Source organism: Coenobita brevimanus, chromosome 51 (assembly GCF_032717465.1).
Source record: "Coenobita brevimanus isolate Jiangsu-jjx chromosome 51, ASM3271746v2, whole genome shotgun sequence".
NCBI lineage: Eukaryota > Metazoa > Arthropoda > Malacostraca > Decapoda > Coenobitidae > Coenobita > Coenobita brevimanus.
Window position 1 is genome coordinate 26,117,934 of NC_137004.1, and position 18,384 is coordinate 26,136,317.

Here is an 18,384-nt window from a genome sequence, read left to right on the forward strand (position 1 = left end):
TGTCTCAACGGTTTGACTGCCTAGTTCTTCCTGCAGCTCTATGTCTCCAGTATCTCTCCACCGAGCTGGTGATAGACAGGCAGTGGATGGCACGCGCAGTGTGTATAGCAGTGGCTGGTGGGCAGTGGTCACCTATATAGTCTCTTCACAGCCATGTCTCCATTTTCTCCACTGACCAGTATTTTCTTTCTGTGTTTTCTAGGCTTAAGAGTATTAGCTAGTTTGTCTGAGTAAATGACTACTCATTTATCTTGTACGAATTTATTTTGTCCGTCATTACTATCTATCTATCTATCTATCTATAGCCCGATGCCCTAATCCCGCAAAGGGTGGCCGCAGACAAAACACCTCCAAGTCACTCTGTCACCCACCATTTGACTCCCCTCCCCCCAACTCACCCCCCCCTCCCTCATATACCTCTCAACTCCATCCCTCCACCTCATCCTTGGGCTACCCCTCCCTCTCCCTCCCTCCACCTCACCTACATACACCCGCTTAGTCAGTCTTTCATTCTCCATTCTCTCCACATGTCCAAACCACCTCAGTGTATTTCTAATTACAGTTATTTTCTATGATCTTCATTAAATGTAAGAATTGTGTTCCATATCTCCATATTGTGCTTACTTTAGTTTGCCACTCGCAGTTTGCACAAACTTCTTATATTAATCATTACTGGTGGTTAGGCCAGTTCTTTCATATTAATCATAAATTCATTTGCACCAGCCAGGAGTTAGCATTAGGAAGAACTCATTCATTATTAATATCAACTGTCAGGGGTAAAGACACTTTTTCAGAGGCCAATAGTATTAACAATTCAGCATTTGTGAGTGATCAGTCTCCGCTGTGTACTGTTGATTTATGAAATTCTCATTTTTAGAGAATTGGCAACATATGCCAGCATAAAGTAAACACTACTGTAATAAGTCGATGCCTCTCGTGTCTGTGACAATTTTCTCTTTTCTCTCATAAGTAGTGGAGGTATGTTTCTTTTCCCAGTGGGGCAACTGATGACTTATTTGCAATTTATTCTTATTTCACTTTCCCCCTTGACATCTGGTGACCTTGCCAGGATATTAACTCCTAGCATAAAAGTTATTAACAAAGTAGTAATAAACTCACTCGCTCATAGGTAGTTATTAGTTATAATCATTAAAGTTTATGGGCACTAGCTTCCTGGTGGTTACTGTTTCTGCTTTATTAATATTATGTAAAAGTCTTCCAAGGCAGTTGTAATTTTTTTTCCTTACCTGTTTTACTAGATGAAACTGGTCACCACCAGGCTGTGCCTATATTCTTAATATTCAATTACTGTATTAACATTCAACTGTAAAACAGCAGTCAGTATGTATCAGTTTTTAGTTCACTCAGCCTCAGTTTGAGTTAGTGCCATGGCTTCAAACACATGTATGCAGAAAGCCAAGGATGTGGGGCTTACCGATCCCCAGTAAATTAAAGACTATGTGTTCTCATTGTACACGTGTGAACGGCAACGTGAATGATGCCCGTGAAGAGGATTAAATTCAGCACAAACACGAACAAGAACAGCGCGAGGATCGTGAGAAAACGTGAACATAAGCGAGAACAGCGCGAGGAACGTGAGAGAATGTGAACACGAGCCTGCTGAGTGTGAGGCATGTGAGAAACACAAGCTTGAGGTGTTGAAGTTCAAGCAAGACTCTTTGGCTTTGGGCACATCTGCTACCGCAGACCCTAGCTCCACGAGTGCTCCTCCAGCATCCATTTTCGCAACCCTGTGCCTCAAGCTTCCTTCGTACAAGGAAGGTGAGCACACAGGTCCATTCATAGCTCATTTTGAGGACATGGTGCAGCTGTACTGGCTGGATGAGGCAGTTACGCGGCTCCAATGTCTTAGCTTGTTTGAGGACCCTGTCCTTGTTCTCCACAGAATTCGTGGAGACAGTCTCACCTACGAGTTGATGAAGGCTGCACTCATCAAAGAGCACGGTCTCTTGGTTGACGATGCCAGGAGTCAGTTCACGAGGTTGCGTCTCCAAGAAAGAGAGACTGCTGTCCAGTCCCTCAAACATCTCACTGCATACTTAGACGAGTGGAGAGAGAGAAAGACGACAGCCCTCGCATTCAAGAGGGGATAAATGACCTACACAGAAAAGTCATGGCTTGCTGAGCTCATGGCTCAGCTAAAGATTTGTCGAGTATGGGATGCCAGCCAAACGGCGGAGAAGGCTGACACAGTCTTCACTGCATACAGGTACCAAACTCGTAGGCAACAATGCTGGAACAAGACAGATACTGCAAAGTCTGGGAAGCCATCTCAGAGCAAACACCAACATCAAGGCTGTTCTCAGAATAATGGCCACGGTCCACACGAATTGCAGCAAAAGGACCAAGGACAGAATGTTCAGCAACCTGGCTGGTTGGGGTAAAACAAGTACCCTAACCAGCAGCAGTATCAGCCACAGTCAACAGTCGGGACAATCGTTTTCAGCACTAGCCCCAGTGTTTTGGAGGCAGGAGGTAAATGCTGCCTTCATTCCCCAACAATTGCACGGTGGTCTTGTCCCTAGCAGCACAGGTCCTCTATCACAAATAACTAGTTCCCCTCAGACAGTGAGCCCTCCTCCACAGGTGGTCAACGCTCTGACTCCCCAGATGGCAAGTACGACTCCTCCAGCATCTAGTCCTCAGGACGTCACATTCGCAGATTTGTGTGCTATGCAGCCTTACCAATGGTTGGCTGCTTCATCCACAGGCTCTCCCACAGGTAACAGTGCCTTCCGCATTCAGCCAGGGTTTGTGAGAGGTGTTTCTGTAAATGTCCTGAGAGACAATGGTTCCTCAGGTTGCTCTGTCAGACATAGTCTAGTTTAGCTCGGCCTGAGGAGTACACAGGTAGACAGATCCATGCTCAGCTTATTGATGGATCAGTGAGATTGTTTCCTGAGGCACATATCCAGGTAGCATTTCCTTTTTAAACTGGCCTGAAAGATGCAGTTGTCATACCAGAACCTTTGTTTGACCTTATTATAGGTAACATACCAAGTGCTAAGAACAGCTGCACCGTAGATGTTGCTACTCAGACTTTGGCTGCAGTAATACGAGCCATGGCCAAGGCCCCAAACCGTGTCACCTCGCTGACCACTGCATCGCCACAAGATCTGATTTGTAGTTAAGATATTGTCCTTGAACAACAGTCTGACCCGACACTTGCTGTAGTGTGGAAGAAACAAAAGGGTAATGTGATTAGACATCCACAGGGAGGTCAAGCCAGGTTCCTTTGTAAATGAGGACGGGTGTACCATGAGCCACACACACCCTAGGGTGAGGTTCGACTGCAGCTTGTCATTTCCGCAAAGTTTCACTGAGCAGTGTTTGAACTGGGTCATTGTTCAGTGATGGGAGGCCACATGGACCAAAAGAAAACCCTTGGCCATATCCGAGCTGACTTTTTCTGGCCAGGAATGGGACAAGAAACTGCGTTCCTGCAATGTGTATCGATATACCACTAATCTGGGACGTGTCCTTCCTGCGCCATTAGAATCCATGCCCATAATCTCTGAGTCATTTAAGAGAGAGGGCAGTGGCAATGTAGGTGCAGACCTGACGTCTCACCTGTTGGTCCCACAGGACACTTCACGTCCAGGGCCTGTGCATACACATGTACGGTCAGTTAAGGGTTAAGTTCGAGAATCCCACAGAGGCAATCCAAGGCTGTGCCTGAATTACCTTGTGGTGCATCTTGAACTGAGGGTCCTTCTGAGGATTCCTGGAGAATACATGCTTTATCCACATGGGTGTTCACACCCATGCTGAGTGTTAAAATGTGACCTGCCCGAGTTTGCAAAGGGATTCTCAGCCTAATGATATCAGTCATAAGTGTGGAGTTATAAGGGTAAGCATGCTCTTAGGATGTCCAAATGTGTAGAACCAAATACTGCCGGACAATTCTTAGACTAGGAGTACATGCGCAGACAGCCCCGAGTTAACAATCACTACTCTCACTTTCGACTTGCAATGGGCTGTGGGTCACTGAGGGCCCTGTTACTTAATCGGCATCCGTCATGATCTTTTTAACGTACCCAGAGTCGATGCTGCAGAGGGTAGATCAGCTGAAGTGAAGCATGGTCTCAGATGAGAGAAGGAGCTGGTGCCTGATTGACTGCTGTCTTCCTTGAATGCGCCAGACAAGGCTCTGGACCTTATTCATTATATCCACACTGTACCTATGCAATAACCAGGGAACACCTTGTTCTCCAGTTAACAGAGATATAGGTTTAACCAGTAAACTACTGGCTGTTCAAGGTGATTTATGCAATCTAAGGACTGGCACATTTCCTGATTAATAATCTACCCAATAAGAAATTAATGGCGACCTACGAAGCTTTGGCTGTCACTCGAATTTTTCAGCTAAGGCATACTTTTCACAGCATATGCACTGACTACTAGGCAGAGGGTAATTGCAGTTTAATACAAATTGTCTGTCACATTGACAATATTGATGCTCCACCCTGATTGATTTCACAGGTACAGTTAGCAGGTGGAGCAGTTTTGCTGTGCAGGCACAGCGATAGATGTAGCAATTTTGCCGTGTGGGTCAACTGATTGTCTCTGCCGCATGCTGCCACTTCTTCTCTTCTGCCTTCGACGTCTCCATACTGTTATTAACCTGTATTATATCATTTTACAAGTAGGTACATTACACTACAACTGTCACACCTACACCATGCTACATAACAATTAGCTGTTAAAGTAAATGTAGCAAACTGCTCAGTTTGACCTAAGTATAGGATTTTCCACCATCATCATGGAGTTTTTTCCCTCAAGCTTGCTTCTGTTAACGTAAATATGAGGTTTTTATGCTCACTGACAACAATGATCTCCTGTAGCAGGAAATTACACACACCACAGTGTGACTCTTGTGTGACTGAGTTAGGATGTATATATTACCTACAGTTAAAATTTTCAGAGAAAAATTTCGTTTCGTTGGGCCGTAATGTCACGAATTCGCAAGATTGTGATATTGTGACAATTGGTAACATTGTTTTATTATTATTATTACGGGAACTCTTGAACAGTAGTGAAACCCCATAGAACTTTGTTCAGTCAGTTAACCACTTGTGTTATCACTCAGATTTGAAACAGTTTTTTTCAAAACACATTTATCACTGTATCATGCCTGACTGTCTTTATGTATACGCAGTAATGTTTCACTGAGCGATATTTTTGTTTTTACCATTCCTCCGCCTTGCCTCTCTAGCCACTGAGCTAGGCCACGCCAACTTCCGGTGATCATGTACTGCTTTGTGCCAGGCGTGAGAAACTTAGTTAGTGCCCAGCCACCATGAGTGATGGACATCGAGCGCAGTGTAAGGAAGCAGCATCACCGGAGATTACCCTCGTGCCAGTGGCGTGTCTCAGCAGTTTGACTCCCTAGTTATTCTTGCAGCTCTACATCTCCAGTATCTCTCCACTGAGTTGGTGATAGACAGGCAGTGGACGTCACGTGCAGTGTGTACATTGATGGCCAGTGGGCAGCAGTCAGCTAGTCTCTTCACAGCCATGTCTCCATTTTCTCCACTGACCAGAATTTTCTTTCTGTTTCTAGGCTGAAGAGTATTAGCTAGTTTGTCTGACTGAGTAAAAGATTACTTGTTTAAGTTATCTTGTAACATAAGAATTCATTTTGTCTGTCATTAATAAATTACAGTTCTTTTCTTTGAGCTTGATTAAATGTCAAGAATCGTGTTTCTTTTCTCCAAATTGGACTTCAGTTTGCTAATCCCAGTTTGCACTAACTTCTTATATTAATCACAACTAGTAGTTAGGCTAGTTCTTTCACATTAATTCATAAATTTGTTTGCACCAGCCAGGAGCTAGCATCAGCAAGAAACCATTTATTATTATTATTATTATTATCGATTGTCAGGGGTGAAGACACTTTCTCAGAGGCCAACAGCATTAACAATTCAGCATTCGTGAGTGATAAGTCTCTGCTGTATACTGTACTACTGAGACAGTTCATGAAATTCTCGTTTTCAAAGAATCAGCAAAGTAAGCCGGCATAAAGTAAACAATACTGTAATTTCATAATGTCAGTCCCTCTCGCATCAGTGGCGATTTTCCCTTTTCTCCCACAAGCAGTGGAGGTATACCATGTTTCTTTTCCCACTGTGACAACTGACGACTTATTTGCAATGTATTCTTATTTCATTTTTCCCCTCGACAGTGTATACCACTGGTCAACAGAGTGTGAACATATATAGTACAACTAAATGAAGGGATGTATTACCAGTACCAAGTTAAAACTTCCATCATAGCATGGGCCTGAACCTTACACTAATAGCTCATACATAAAAGAGATTAGTACTGTAACCACAAAGCCACAGGAAATCCTCTACTTAAATACCAAAACAAAATGCAACTCATATGCAGTGCCACTAACACCCCAACACCTTCATTTATCTCATAAACCATCTTCTCACAACATTAAGGCCATTTCTGCAACATAACCTCAACAAAAAATCTCTAGGAATGCCCAACAGAAGTAGCCATATTCTGCAGCCCCTTAGCTTCAAATCTACATGTGCCTGAAGCAACAATAACACAATAATCCAATATAATTGACTGGATTGTGGTGGACAATAGTAATGTTTATTCAGTGCTGCTTCCACTCATGCTCTGACTCAAGTGCAGTAACTCCTATTTAGTAAATCATGTTGTCTCATCTCTTAACTAGTTTTGTATGTGCAGTAGTTCCTATTTAGTAAATCACGTTGTCTCTTCTATTAACTAGTTTTGTATTCTCACTACCATTAGTCTAATACTGATTTCACTTGTCCCAAATCTCTGATGTCATCTTATGCTCAATAAAGCTTCCTAAGCCAGTCTGTTCATACAACATGGATAAAACAGACTAAGTGGTCTACTTTTGTGCATGAGAACTTTAACCAACACTTAATACTTTTCAGAAATACACTAACCTTAGAGCTTCCTCATCATGCATTATCTCCTCAGCCAGGGTCCGCTTTCGCTGCTTCTTGGGAATACGGGATGAGTAGAAATCCACGGCACTGTCCACCACAGTACCCAGGTGGAAGTATTTTGGTGTCACCTGCACCATAAAACATCATGAAAATTATTTGTACAGACAGCATGTTCCTACAGAATCAAACAGAGTAGTCAAATACTTATAATGAACACCTAAAGATTGTACAATGGGACCTCATATATCACAACTAACTGGTATTGCCAAACTACTGTATCATGAAATGCAGATTTCATGAGACCTAAATTAATAAACTATCTATCTATCTATTGCCAGACACCATAATCCCACAAGGGGTGGCCATTTGTCTTTGAGTTATTTGTTTTACGGGGAGGGGCACTAACCCTCCACCAACCCACTTGTTGACACGTAGGGAGCACGTATGATTTGGTTATATGGTTACCACCCAGCGTTATAAATGGTTTCCTGGCTTACAGGAAACCATTTGGCTTGTCACTCAATGTAAACCCACCTGTAAAGGAAAGAAAAACAATAAGTGGCAGGAAGGATGGGAGAAATACGGAGAGGGCAGGCACAGAAAAAGAATGATAAAGACTAAGGAAGAAGTAGGCAGCACTACAGCAAGTGAGTGGATGATGGTCGCCACCACCTACATTAATAAACAAATGCAAAAAATATGGTGCTGCCTACTTCTTCCTTAGCCTTTATCATTCTTTTCCTGTTGCTGCCCTCCTCTCTTTCTGTCTCTCCCATCTTTCCTGTCACTTCTTATTGCTTTTCTTTCCTTTACAGGTGGCTTTACATTGAGTGACAAGCCAAATGGTTTCCTGTAAGCCAAGAAACCATTTACAACGCTGGGTGGTAACCATATAACAAACCATACGTCTTCTCTACATGTCAACAAGTGGGTTGGTGGAGGGTTAGTGCCCCTCCCCGTAAAATAAATAACTCAAAGTCAAATGGCCACCTCTTACAGGATTATGGCATCCGGCAATAGATTGATAGAAAAAATATGGCCTCATCATGAAGCCAGCCCAATTTGCACACTTTTATCTTCATTTTAGTATTAAAAAAAAAAAAAAGTTATGTGAAATATAACATTAATAACACAGCATAAACCTCTGGGGATTTAATGACACATGTACTGTGCATATTTAATACCACAATACACTCCCAATAAATCAAACCATTCCTATGAAGTAAAATGACAGGAGGGCTCCTCATGTTTTGCTTCTTGTAAAGCACTGCACAGAATAAACGACTTTGAACTATAAGATCATTTTTTCATTCATTCAACACAGGATTTAATAATGAATGAATGAATGAAAAAATTATCTTATAGGTGGGGCCTGTTAACAATCTCATTCTCTTATGTCTCATCAGAAAATATTATATTGTTACAAAAAACCTGCTTCATGTACCAGCCTGCTGAACAGCCTAGTCAGTGGGGCCTGTGCATAGCCAATCCCACAGCAAATCATCATCCTGCCTCTTTTTCCCGCAGGAAAGGGAGGGAGATACTTCATGTTCTAGCTTCCTAAGCAATGTGTCATGCCACCACTATAGGGTGACCATGCAATCAACAATACCAGTGTATCCAATACCAAATGAACTGAACAACGGATCTTCTCACCTATCGAATTCTGTGGCCAGATATATTGTCGACAGGAAATCTTCCTCACACCACTCCCCCTAAATTCATAACAATACCCCTCCTTCCTTCCCATCCATCCCAATCCCCTCTCTTCATCCAGCTTCTTACTCACTTATACAACACTTGCACACACACACACACACACACACACACACACACACACACACACACACACACACACACACACACACACACGCTAACACACACACACACACACACACTAACTAACATAAGAGTAGCATTTCATTATATGGATGAGGAGATGATGAAAAAATTGATAGTGGCCATGATCCGCCCCAGGTTAGAATATGCAGCGGTAGTGTGGTCCCCACACAAAAACAAAGATATAAACAAGATTGAGAGAATACAAAGAACAGCAACCAAGATGGTCCCCAGTCTGACAGACCTGTCATACAGAGAGAGGCTGGAAAAACTGGATTTGCCTTCGTTAGAGGAAAGGAGAAAGAGGGGAGACATGATTGCAGTGTTCAGGACCATGGTGGGAGTAGATAAAATTGACAAAGAAGATCTGTTTATATGGGATAAGAGAGCAACAAGAGGACACGGAATGAAATTGAAAAAGTCAAGCTGCTTGAAGGATATCAAGAAATATAGCTTTCCTTACAGAAGTATAGACTTATGGAATAGCCTGGACAAAGAGATTGTCCAGTCTAAAAACTTAAACGAGTTTAAAGCCAAATCTGACTTATTGAGAAACAGCGATGGAAACCCACGAGCATAGTACATTCCGTGTATATCACAATTAAGTACAGTATATTAGGTAAATATTTAAATATTTGGAACAACTTAGACAAAGAGGTGGTGCATGAGAAAAACATTCATGTGTGTAAAGGTAGACTTGATAAATGTGGATATGGAGACAGGACAACACGAGCATTGCTCAATTCCTGTATACTACAAATAGGTAAATAGGTAAGTAGGTAAATACACACACACACTTTCACATTTTGATACAAATCACACACACACTTACACATTTAGTTACAAATCACACACACACACATTTACTGTAGATACAAATCACACACACACACACACACACACACACACACACACACACACACACACTCGTGCTGGGATCACCAATCCCTTTCCCCCCTGTGACATCTATTTCCTTATCCAACATTCCTTTCCTCTCCCCAAGGACTTCTCACTTCACCTGTCCCATGTTTCTTTTCCGTCTCTCCATCCTTGTGCCATGATCTGTAATCCCTTTCCCCTGGGACCTCACCTTCCTCACCCTACCTGCCCCCCTATCACCCCTAAGCAATACCGAACCCTCCCTCACATCCCCACTGCCTTCTGCTATATATGCAGGAAATGTGGTGTATATTCAGCAATCGTATTCTGAGAAAGCCATGAGGTGAAACATCAGTATACACTAAGTCCCAAATTGGTGTTTCTTTCTCCAATTGCAGTGTAGCCTATGCAAAGCTAGCTGGGGCCTGTTAACATTCTCATTCTCTTATGTCTCATCAGAAAATGTTCCATCATTACAAATAACCTGCTTCATGCACCAGCTTGCTGAAAAGCCTGGTCAGTGTGGCCTAGACAGTCCTACAACAAATCATCATCATCTTGTCTCTTTTTCCCACAAGAAAGGGAGGGAGGGAGATACTTCATGTACTGTACTAGCTTCCTATGCAGCGTGTTATGCCACCACTAAAGGGTGACCATGTAATCAACATAACAATGTGACTTGTGTATAGCGTGTCTACAGCAAATCATCATCCTGTCTCTTTTTTCCCTCTGGATATATATATATATATATATATATATATATATACCAGTATTTATCATCAGTCCATAACATTCCACTGCAGGACATAGGCTTCGCCCAAATGTTTCTACTTTTCCCAAACTTCTGCTATTTCTTTCCATTCCACAAAACTAAGATCTCTAATGAATTTTCTGTCTTCACTGCTTGCTTTTTTTTTTTTTTTTTTTTTTTTTTTTTTTTAAATCTGGGACCATATATCTCCTGATGGAATTTTTTATTCATCACATCACCAAGTTGTTGGTCTTGCTCTTGGTCTTTTTGAATTAGCTATTACCCAGTCTATTGCTTTTCTTGTCCATCTGTTGTCATGTCATCTACAAATATGGCCCACCCACTGCCATTTCTTTTTTACTGATTTTCATAGGTCTATTATAGTAATGGTCTAAGTGTTTGCTCTCACATTCGCAAGTATTTGCATATTTTTTTTATAATCACATTTGCATCTAGGGGTATCGTATATCAGGGTACATATATATATACAGTAACCCCTCCAATATCCGGATCAATAGAGCCATAGGCAGGTCCGGATAGTGGTCCTGTCCGGATATTGGGCCCCAGCTTATGGACTTGTACTTATGGACCCTAACTCTGAGAAACACCTATACAACTCCCTCTGGACATGCATAGCACCTATTTAAGACCCAAATCACACCAATAAGGGACATAAAAGACTGAAATAAATGCAAAAGAACCATAAAATGAGGTTTTAGAGGTGAGTTTATACAATATTAAACATTCTGGGTACTTACAAGTCCCTTGCTCTTGGACTGGTTTGAACCGCCAGTTTGCAGTCCACAGTTAATCCTCTGCACTCTAAATTCTAATTTCTTAACACTGCACAACACTGTAAATTCCTGTGTGTTCTAGTGGCAAGGTATTGCAGTTTATTCACTGTTTATTCACAAAAACAAGCACCTGTGGCTTGCACTGTTATGAGTATCTGCTCTCCATCGGAGTTAAGCTGTGACTGTTGATGTTGGTGGGGTAACAGAGTTGCCAGATCGCAACAGCCACATTACCAATCTCCTCAACTTTCATTGTCAAATATAACTTTTCATTACCAAATTCGTAAAGCTAGCATATATTCTTCACTAATTATATATACAAGTGGAAATACATGTAATCACTCTCCTTATAACTAACACCATGTTGATTATTTTCACACTATGTAGGGTAGCAGATTAATCAGAGAGAGCAAACAATCCACCATCTCCATCCTGTGTATCCTCATACATGTGAAAAATCCATTTGGTAATGCATTATTCTAATTCATTACCAAACGAATTTTTCATTACCAAATTGGCCCACACTTGGTAATGAAAAATACCAAATGGCAACCTGACAGGGGAGGGGGGAGGGGGAGGAAGGAAGGGGTGAAGGGACCATGGTGTAACAGCTGTTTGGCGCCAGGTGGGAATTTCAAATTATGGGAGGGAAAAAAGTCAGATTTTTTTCGAATTTTTTGCGGTTTTTGGCCCATTTTGGGAATATTGGATCCCAGGAGGATTATGTCCGGTTAGTGGGGATGTTCGGATATTGGGCGTTCGGATATTAGAGGGATTACTGTGTGTGTATATATATATATATATATATATATATATATATTGGGGGATTTCAGTGGGCACAGGGTATATAATGAATGTTCCAAAACACTTGACCCTCACTGATGCCTGAGTTCGTTCTGATGTGAAAAGGTGTCTGAACAAGTTTTGACATAATACGACAGCATTTAGTGGTCCCGCAATCTGACGCTTTGTTTAGTCTGTAACGAGCACTCTGACAGGAAGGTTGTCAGTGCACGGTGCGATGGACACTCAAAGCATTTCCAAGGTGTGATTGATTGGGCAGCCAAGTTCAGACATTTTATGCTGCTCTTTACCAGCAAAACTGCAAGTTTTGAAGAAAGAGAAGTATCATCAAACACAGCAAGTGCTGGGCAGAACCACATGTCTGAATCTCTGCCTGGTCACCATACTTCCATTCTGGCACAGAGCCAGGATTCCTACTGTGAGGCGAGAAAATGCACTTCGCAAGATGGAAGCTTTCTTGGTGCGGTAGGATGAACTGGTAAAAAAATACAGGAGACTACAAAAATCATTCTGTGCACAAGAAGAGAAGATCCAGTCAGAGCTGAAGAACAAGATTTTTTTATATCAGCCACAGCAATGCCCTCGTGATGATGAAGGATAAACAGGACAAACTCTTCTACCATAGCCAACAAAGAGTAACATGGAGGGAGAGGATGCAAATCTGCGCAAGAAGGAAATAGGAAGAGGAAACAAGACAAGGAGAGTGAGCACAGACGGACAAAAGAAGAGGAGTGAGTGAAGAAGGCCATTGAATGTGCCAACAGTGACACAGGAAACTGCACTTCTTCAGCCATGGATTCAGAGAATGATGATCCTAGTTTCAAAGCAGTCACTTGCAAGTCTCTCCCTGCTTCCAAGCGCTCGAAGAATTTGATATCAAAGGAAGTCTACATTGCATCTGATCGGATGAACTTGTTGCATCGTGATGCAGCAATGTCCTATGCTACCGCAGTGAAATCATTGGGTCACGGCTTGACAGAACTATCTGTTTCTCCTTCCACGATGTACCAAGCACGCCGATCTCTCAGAAAGCATGTCACTGAGGCTTTTCGTTTTCGTTTTTAAAGGCTCCAACATGCTTGTATGTGTCGGCCTTGGTCACCTAATGGCGGCTCTCCACGCTGCACAATCCATTGCAGCCTCCCTGTTCAGTCCCTTAACCCTAAGGTCACACTTAATGACCTCGTCCCATGTCTTTCTCGGTCTACCCCTCATAACCCCACCCCCAATATTAACACTTCTCACCTTCCTCACCCAATTATCATCCCCCATCCTCTCCACGTGTCCAAACCACCTAAATCTACCTCTCCTCATCACAACACCAATACACTCCAGTCCCATCCTACCTCTCAACTCTTCCTTCGTAAACCCAGCCCCTCCAGGCCTTGGACGCAGGGACGCACTGCACATCCACCTAATCATTGTCATTTCTGTACCTTTGAGCCGGCGGATATCTTCCTCCTTCACTGCCCAGGTCTCACTACCATACAGCATTACACTCCTAACATATGCTGCATACAAAGACCTCTTAGCACGTAGGGAGAGCCCTCTCAATGTCAGGAGAGGCAAGAGCTCCCTGAACTTCTTCCAACCACTTCTCATCCACCACACAACATGTCTCCCAAATAACAAAACTCTTTCACACACTCAAGAGATTCACCAGCAAGTTCAATCCTTTCATGTCTGACAATCTCCACCTGCTCACCCCGGCACGCCGTACACATAAAATCAGCATTATCTCACAGTCTACCTCTGATACCACTACATCTCTTATGCACCCATTTATCACAAACACTGCACAAGATGGAATTACTTCCCACGCCCTTGTGGCAAACTGAACGTGGCCACTCTCCCTCGTCTTTGACAGTACTGCCACCAACCCTAGATATCATCACTCTTGTTTTATCTGCATTTACCCTTAAACCCTTTTGCCCCATACCATCTCTCCACTTCCTAAACCTTTCCTCTGCCTCCCTTTCGTTCTCTGCAATCAACACCAAATCATCAGCATACAACAACTCCCACGGAAGTCCGTTTCTAAAGTCACGTGAAAGGGCTTCAAGTACCATGATAAACAACATGGGACTCAAGACTGACCCCTGATGCACACCAACATTCACGGAAAACTCATCACTCAAATCTCCATTCACTCTCACCTGGGTATGAGCACCCACATACATGGCCATAACCACTCTAACCAGCCACTCCTCCAAGCCAAGCTTTCCCATTGCCCACTTCACCACCTCTCTAGGGATTCTGTCAAAGGCCTTTTCCAAATCAACAAAAACAAAATAAAGATCCCTTCTCCTACCAATATATTTTTCCTGAAGCTGTTGAACAATGAATATGGCATCAGTGGTCCCCCTACCTGGCATAAACCCAAACTGCATCTCATCAATATTCACTCTTTCTCTAATCATACCTTCTAAAACTCTCTCCATTACCTTCATTATCTGATCTAAAAGCCTTATACCTCTATAATTTCCTCTTTCCAGGGCATCACCCTTCCCTTTATACACATTTACAATTACACTCTTCAGCCAATCATCTGGGACAATACACTCATAAATAATCCTATTTACCAGGTCAGTGACTTAACTCACCCCTATATCGCCTGAGGCCTTCAACATTTCGGCAGTCAACCCAGACACACCTGCTGCCTTCCCCACCTTCATCCTGCCTATTGCCTCACTCACAGTAGCAGTATTAATCAAAGGCCAAGGGCCAGACACTGGATCTGCTGGCTCCAAACCTTCCCTATCCCAGTCAAACTCTTCATTCAACAACCGGTTATAATGCTCTCTCCATGCATCTTTAATATCCTCACTGTTCACCACTACCCTTCCTTCTTCATTCTTCACACACTGCTCACCTATAATATCCCGATTATCCCTCTTCACCTGACCTGCCACCCTAAATATATTGTTCCTTTCCCCATGATTTAGGTTATCAAGTAATTGTCTCTGTGACTCAGACTTTGCCCTGTATACCTCTCTTCTAGCCCTATGCTTGGCAGCCAAATATTCCTCTTTGCTACCACCCTTCTTCCATTCCCGGAAAAGCCTTCTTTTCTCCTGAACTGCAGCTTCTACACCCTCATCCCACCACCAAGTTACTTTATGTCTTGGTGGTCCTCTTGTCCAACCGCATGTTACATCAGTAACTCTCAAGAAATTGTTCTTGAGGGCTCTGTACTGTTCATTAACGCCTCTGTCTACAGCTCCCTGTTCAGCCACCACTCTCCTCAACTCGCTATAGAAGGCATCCCTAACTACTTGGTTTTTCAGCTTCCATATTTTCCTCCTAGGTACATAAGTCCTCTTTTTCATCACTTGTTCTTTAAGCACCATATCACAAATCAATAGTTTGTGCTGCTGCACACACTCCTCACTTCCTATAACTTTAACATCCCTCACTAACCTCCGATCAGCCCTCCTAACCAGAAAATAACCTATCTGACTGCTATTTCCCCCAGACTCATACGTAATTAACCTACTGTCTCTTTTCCTAAAATATGTGTTGCACACAACCATGTCCGTTGCCTCCCCAAACTCGAGTATCCTTTCCCCTTCTGCATTCCTTAGACCATACGCACATCCCCCATGCACTCCTCAATAACCTTGTGCTGCTTCACCTACATGAACATTTAAGTCCCCTCCCAAAATCACTATCTCATCATCCCGCATACCACCCACTACACGAATTAAATCATCCCAAAATCTATCTTTCTCTGATTCATCCAATCCTGCCTGTGGAGCATATGCCGATATAATCGCAGCTATCTTTCTTCCCAACAGAATTTTCACTACCAATATCCTGTCGCTTACTCTCAAAACATTCATAACATATTCCACCCATTTCTCCGCAACCATCACACCAACACCTTGATATCCGTCTGTCCCCCCCTGCCAAAACAACTTATAGCAACAGTCCTTCCCAACAATCTTTCTGGCTGATCCACCCCTGTACCGGACTTCCTGCAAACACGCCACATCCACCCACCTCCTACTGAATGCCTCAACGACTTCCCCCGCTCTTCCCCTCAAACTTCCCACATTCCATGAACCCACCCTCATCCCCCTGGGTGATTTACTGTCCTCAGGCTTACTTTGAAACTTATTTTGTTTTGTCATCTTCAGTATTAATAAAGGGGGACAGACAGAGCACAGGTTCCACTCACTGCACAGTCCCAGGTCCAGGCAATGGATCTGGGACCCCTAGCCCACCAGCTTACCAGTGGCTGTGGTAGTGGCCTCGGGGCACCCTGCCAGGACAGCTGCAGGGACACCCTCCAAGCGCGTCTTGGCACTGCAACTATCCCGCCATTATACACCCACTGATAGGACAGCCTCCTGGGGCGCTACTCCCAGGTTCGGGCCCCTCTTTATTGGGCGCAAGAGGCAGCCTGGGAACCGCAATGCCCTGTACCCTCTAGCACAGGCCCGAGCCCCATCTCGCTTTGGACCCACGATCTATGCTGGTGGAACCCCCGCCATGCCTCCCCCCAGAAGTCTGCCACTAGGTAGCGGGGGCAAAGTTTTCTGGCCGCATGCCCTTGCTGGCGCCAACCCCTGTAACGTAGTGGGATACGTTGTGTGAAATTTAAAGTGTATATGGTGTAGTGCAAAGATAGTTAGAGGAAATGTTTGGGAGAGTATGCTGGTCTACTCTCCATGTTACTGTCACAGTGAAAAGGTCAGCAAAGGGGGATGGTTAGATAGCCAGTGAAACAGGAGCTCCAGCTCTCCCTATCACCAGCATTCCCATTCCCCTCGGGAGTACTACCCTGTTCGCCCCGTGCTAGGGCCTCCTCCTAACTGCTACGGCCTCCTCCTAACTTACCAAGAAGAAAGTTTTAATGTAGGAGAACCCATGGTTTTGCATTTTAATGGGAAAATCCTGCCAGATATTACAGGTGAAGGAACAGTAGATCGAACTATCATTTTGGTATCTGCCAATGGCAAGGACAAACTTCTCAGAATCCTAAAAGTTGATGCAGGTACTGGATCTGAGACTGATTGTATGTGTTGCAATTTGCTGAGAGAGCATAGCCTAGAAGGATGGATCATTGGCCTTTCTTTTGACACCACAGCACATAACACCGGACTTCTGGCTGGTGCCTGTATGAAGACTGAAGACATTCTGAGCTGAAAGTTGCTCCATCTGGCATGCAGACATCATATTAATATTTATGAAATTATGCTTGCTCATGTATTTGAGGCGGAAATGGGGCTGTCTTCGGGACCAGATATCACGAATTTCAAGTGATTTCAGAAATGCTGGAATCATGTTGATCACTCCATTGTAACTACTGCACTGGACACTCCAGAGTGCAATGTTGTCTGTACAACATTGGCAGCGCTTTGTGAATAAACTGTTCAAGTCATACAGGAGTCGCTCCTAACCAGCCACTTGATGACTATAGGCTAAGGAGATTTTACAGCTGGTTCTCCTGTTTCTGGGAGCAGCGTCTGTTGAACTGGCTCCAATCCAAAAACCGGGAGCCCACCACCGGGCCAGGTGCATGGGAAAAGCTATTTACGTGCTCGAACTTTTCCTTTTTCAAGATCAGTTCAACATGATGCCATATGAGTTCAAAGGCATTACATCTGTCTCTTTGTTGCCCTGGTGTATGCCATGGCTTGGGCCTGTGTAGCTATTGCTCAGTTAGCTCCTCATCCGGATCTGGAGTTTCTGCAGAATCTGCAAGTGTTTGAAGATGAAGGCACTCTCTGCAACTCAACGAAGCAGGAGACCACGCATTTTAACACCACCTTTGGTATCTGTTGGCCATCCTGGTTGAACTAGCTTTTTTTGACAAAAGCCTAAAATCAGAGGACCTTAAAAGTACATGTGACAGTCTTAAGATGCCAGGCTCAACTCACCACCAAGTGTGTCTGCTGGCCCACCTGAAGTGTAATTGTGGTGAAGACACAAATCTCTGCTTTTAACAGTTCACTCTAAGTAATTCACAAACACTGAAGGTTTTCCTTCACATACATGTATGAGAACAATCTGATCATGGTTATTGGCTTATCTTGTATACAGTATATAAGCTGTATGCGGGGTCTGAGTCACAGAGACTTTTACTTGATAACTTAAATCATGGAGAAACGAAAAATATGATATTTAAGGTGGCAAATCAGATGAAGAGGGATAATCGGGATATTATAGGTGAGCAGTGTGTGAAGAATGATGAAGGAAGGGTAGTGGTGAACTGTGAGGATATTAAAGATGCATGGAGACAGCATTACAGCAGGTTGTTGAATGAGGAGTTTGACAGGGACAGGGAAAGTTTGAAGCCAGCAGATCCAGTGTTTGGCCCTTGGCCTTTGATTAATGCTGTTACTGTGAG

The 18,384-nt window shown here is 43.4% G+C and overlaps 1 protein-coding gene across 1 annotated transcript in view; it reads right to left on the minus strand.

Moving 5' to 3' along the window:
* LOC145400191 (uncharacterized) overlaps positions 1-18,384 on the minus strand; it is a 170,019-nt gene that overhangs the window by 8,795 nt on the left and 142,840 nt on the right. The window contains exon 17 of the mRNA XM_080272705.1: positions 6,960-7,090. Within this exon, the coding sequence (XP_080128831.1) occupies positions 6,960-7,090 (131 nt within the window). The remainder of the gene's footprint in view (positions 1-6,959; positions 7,091-18,384) is intronic.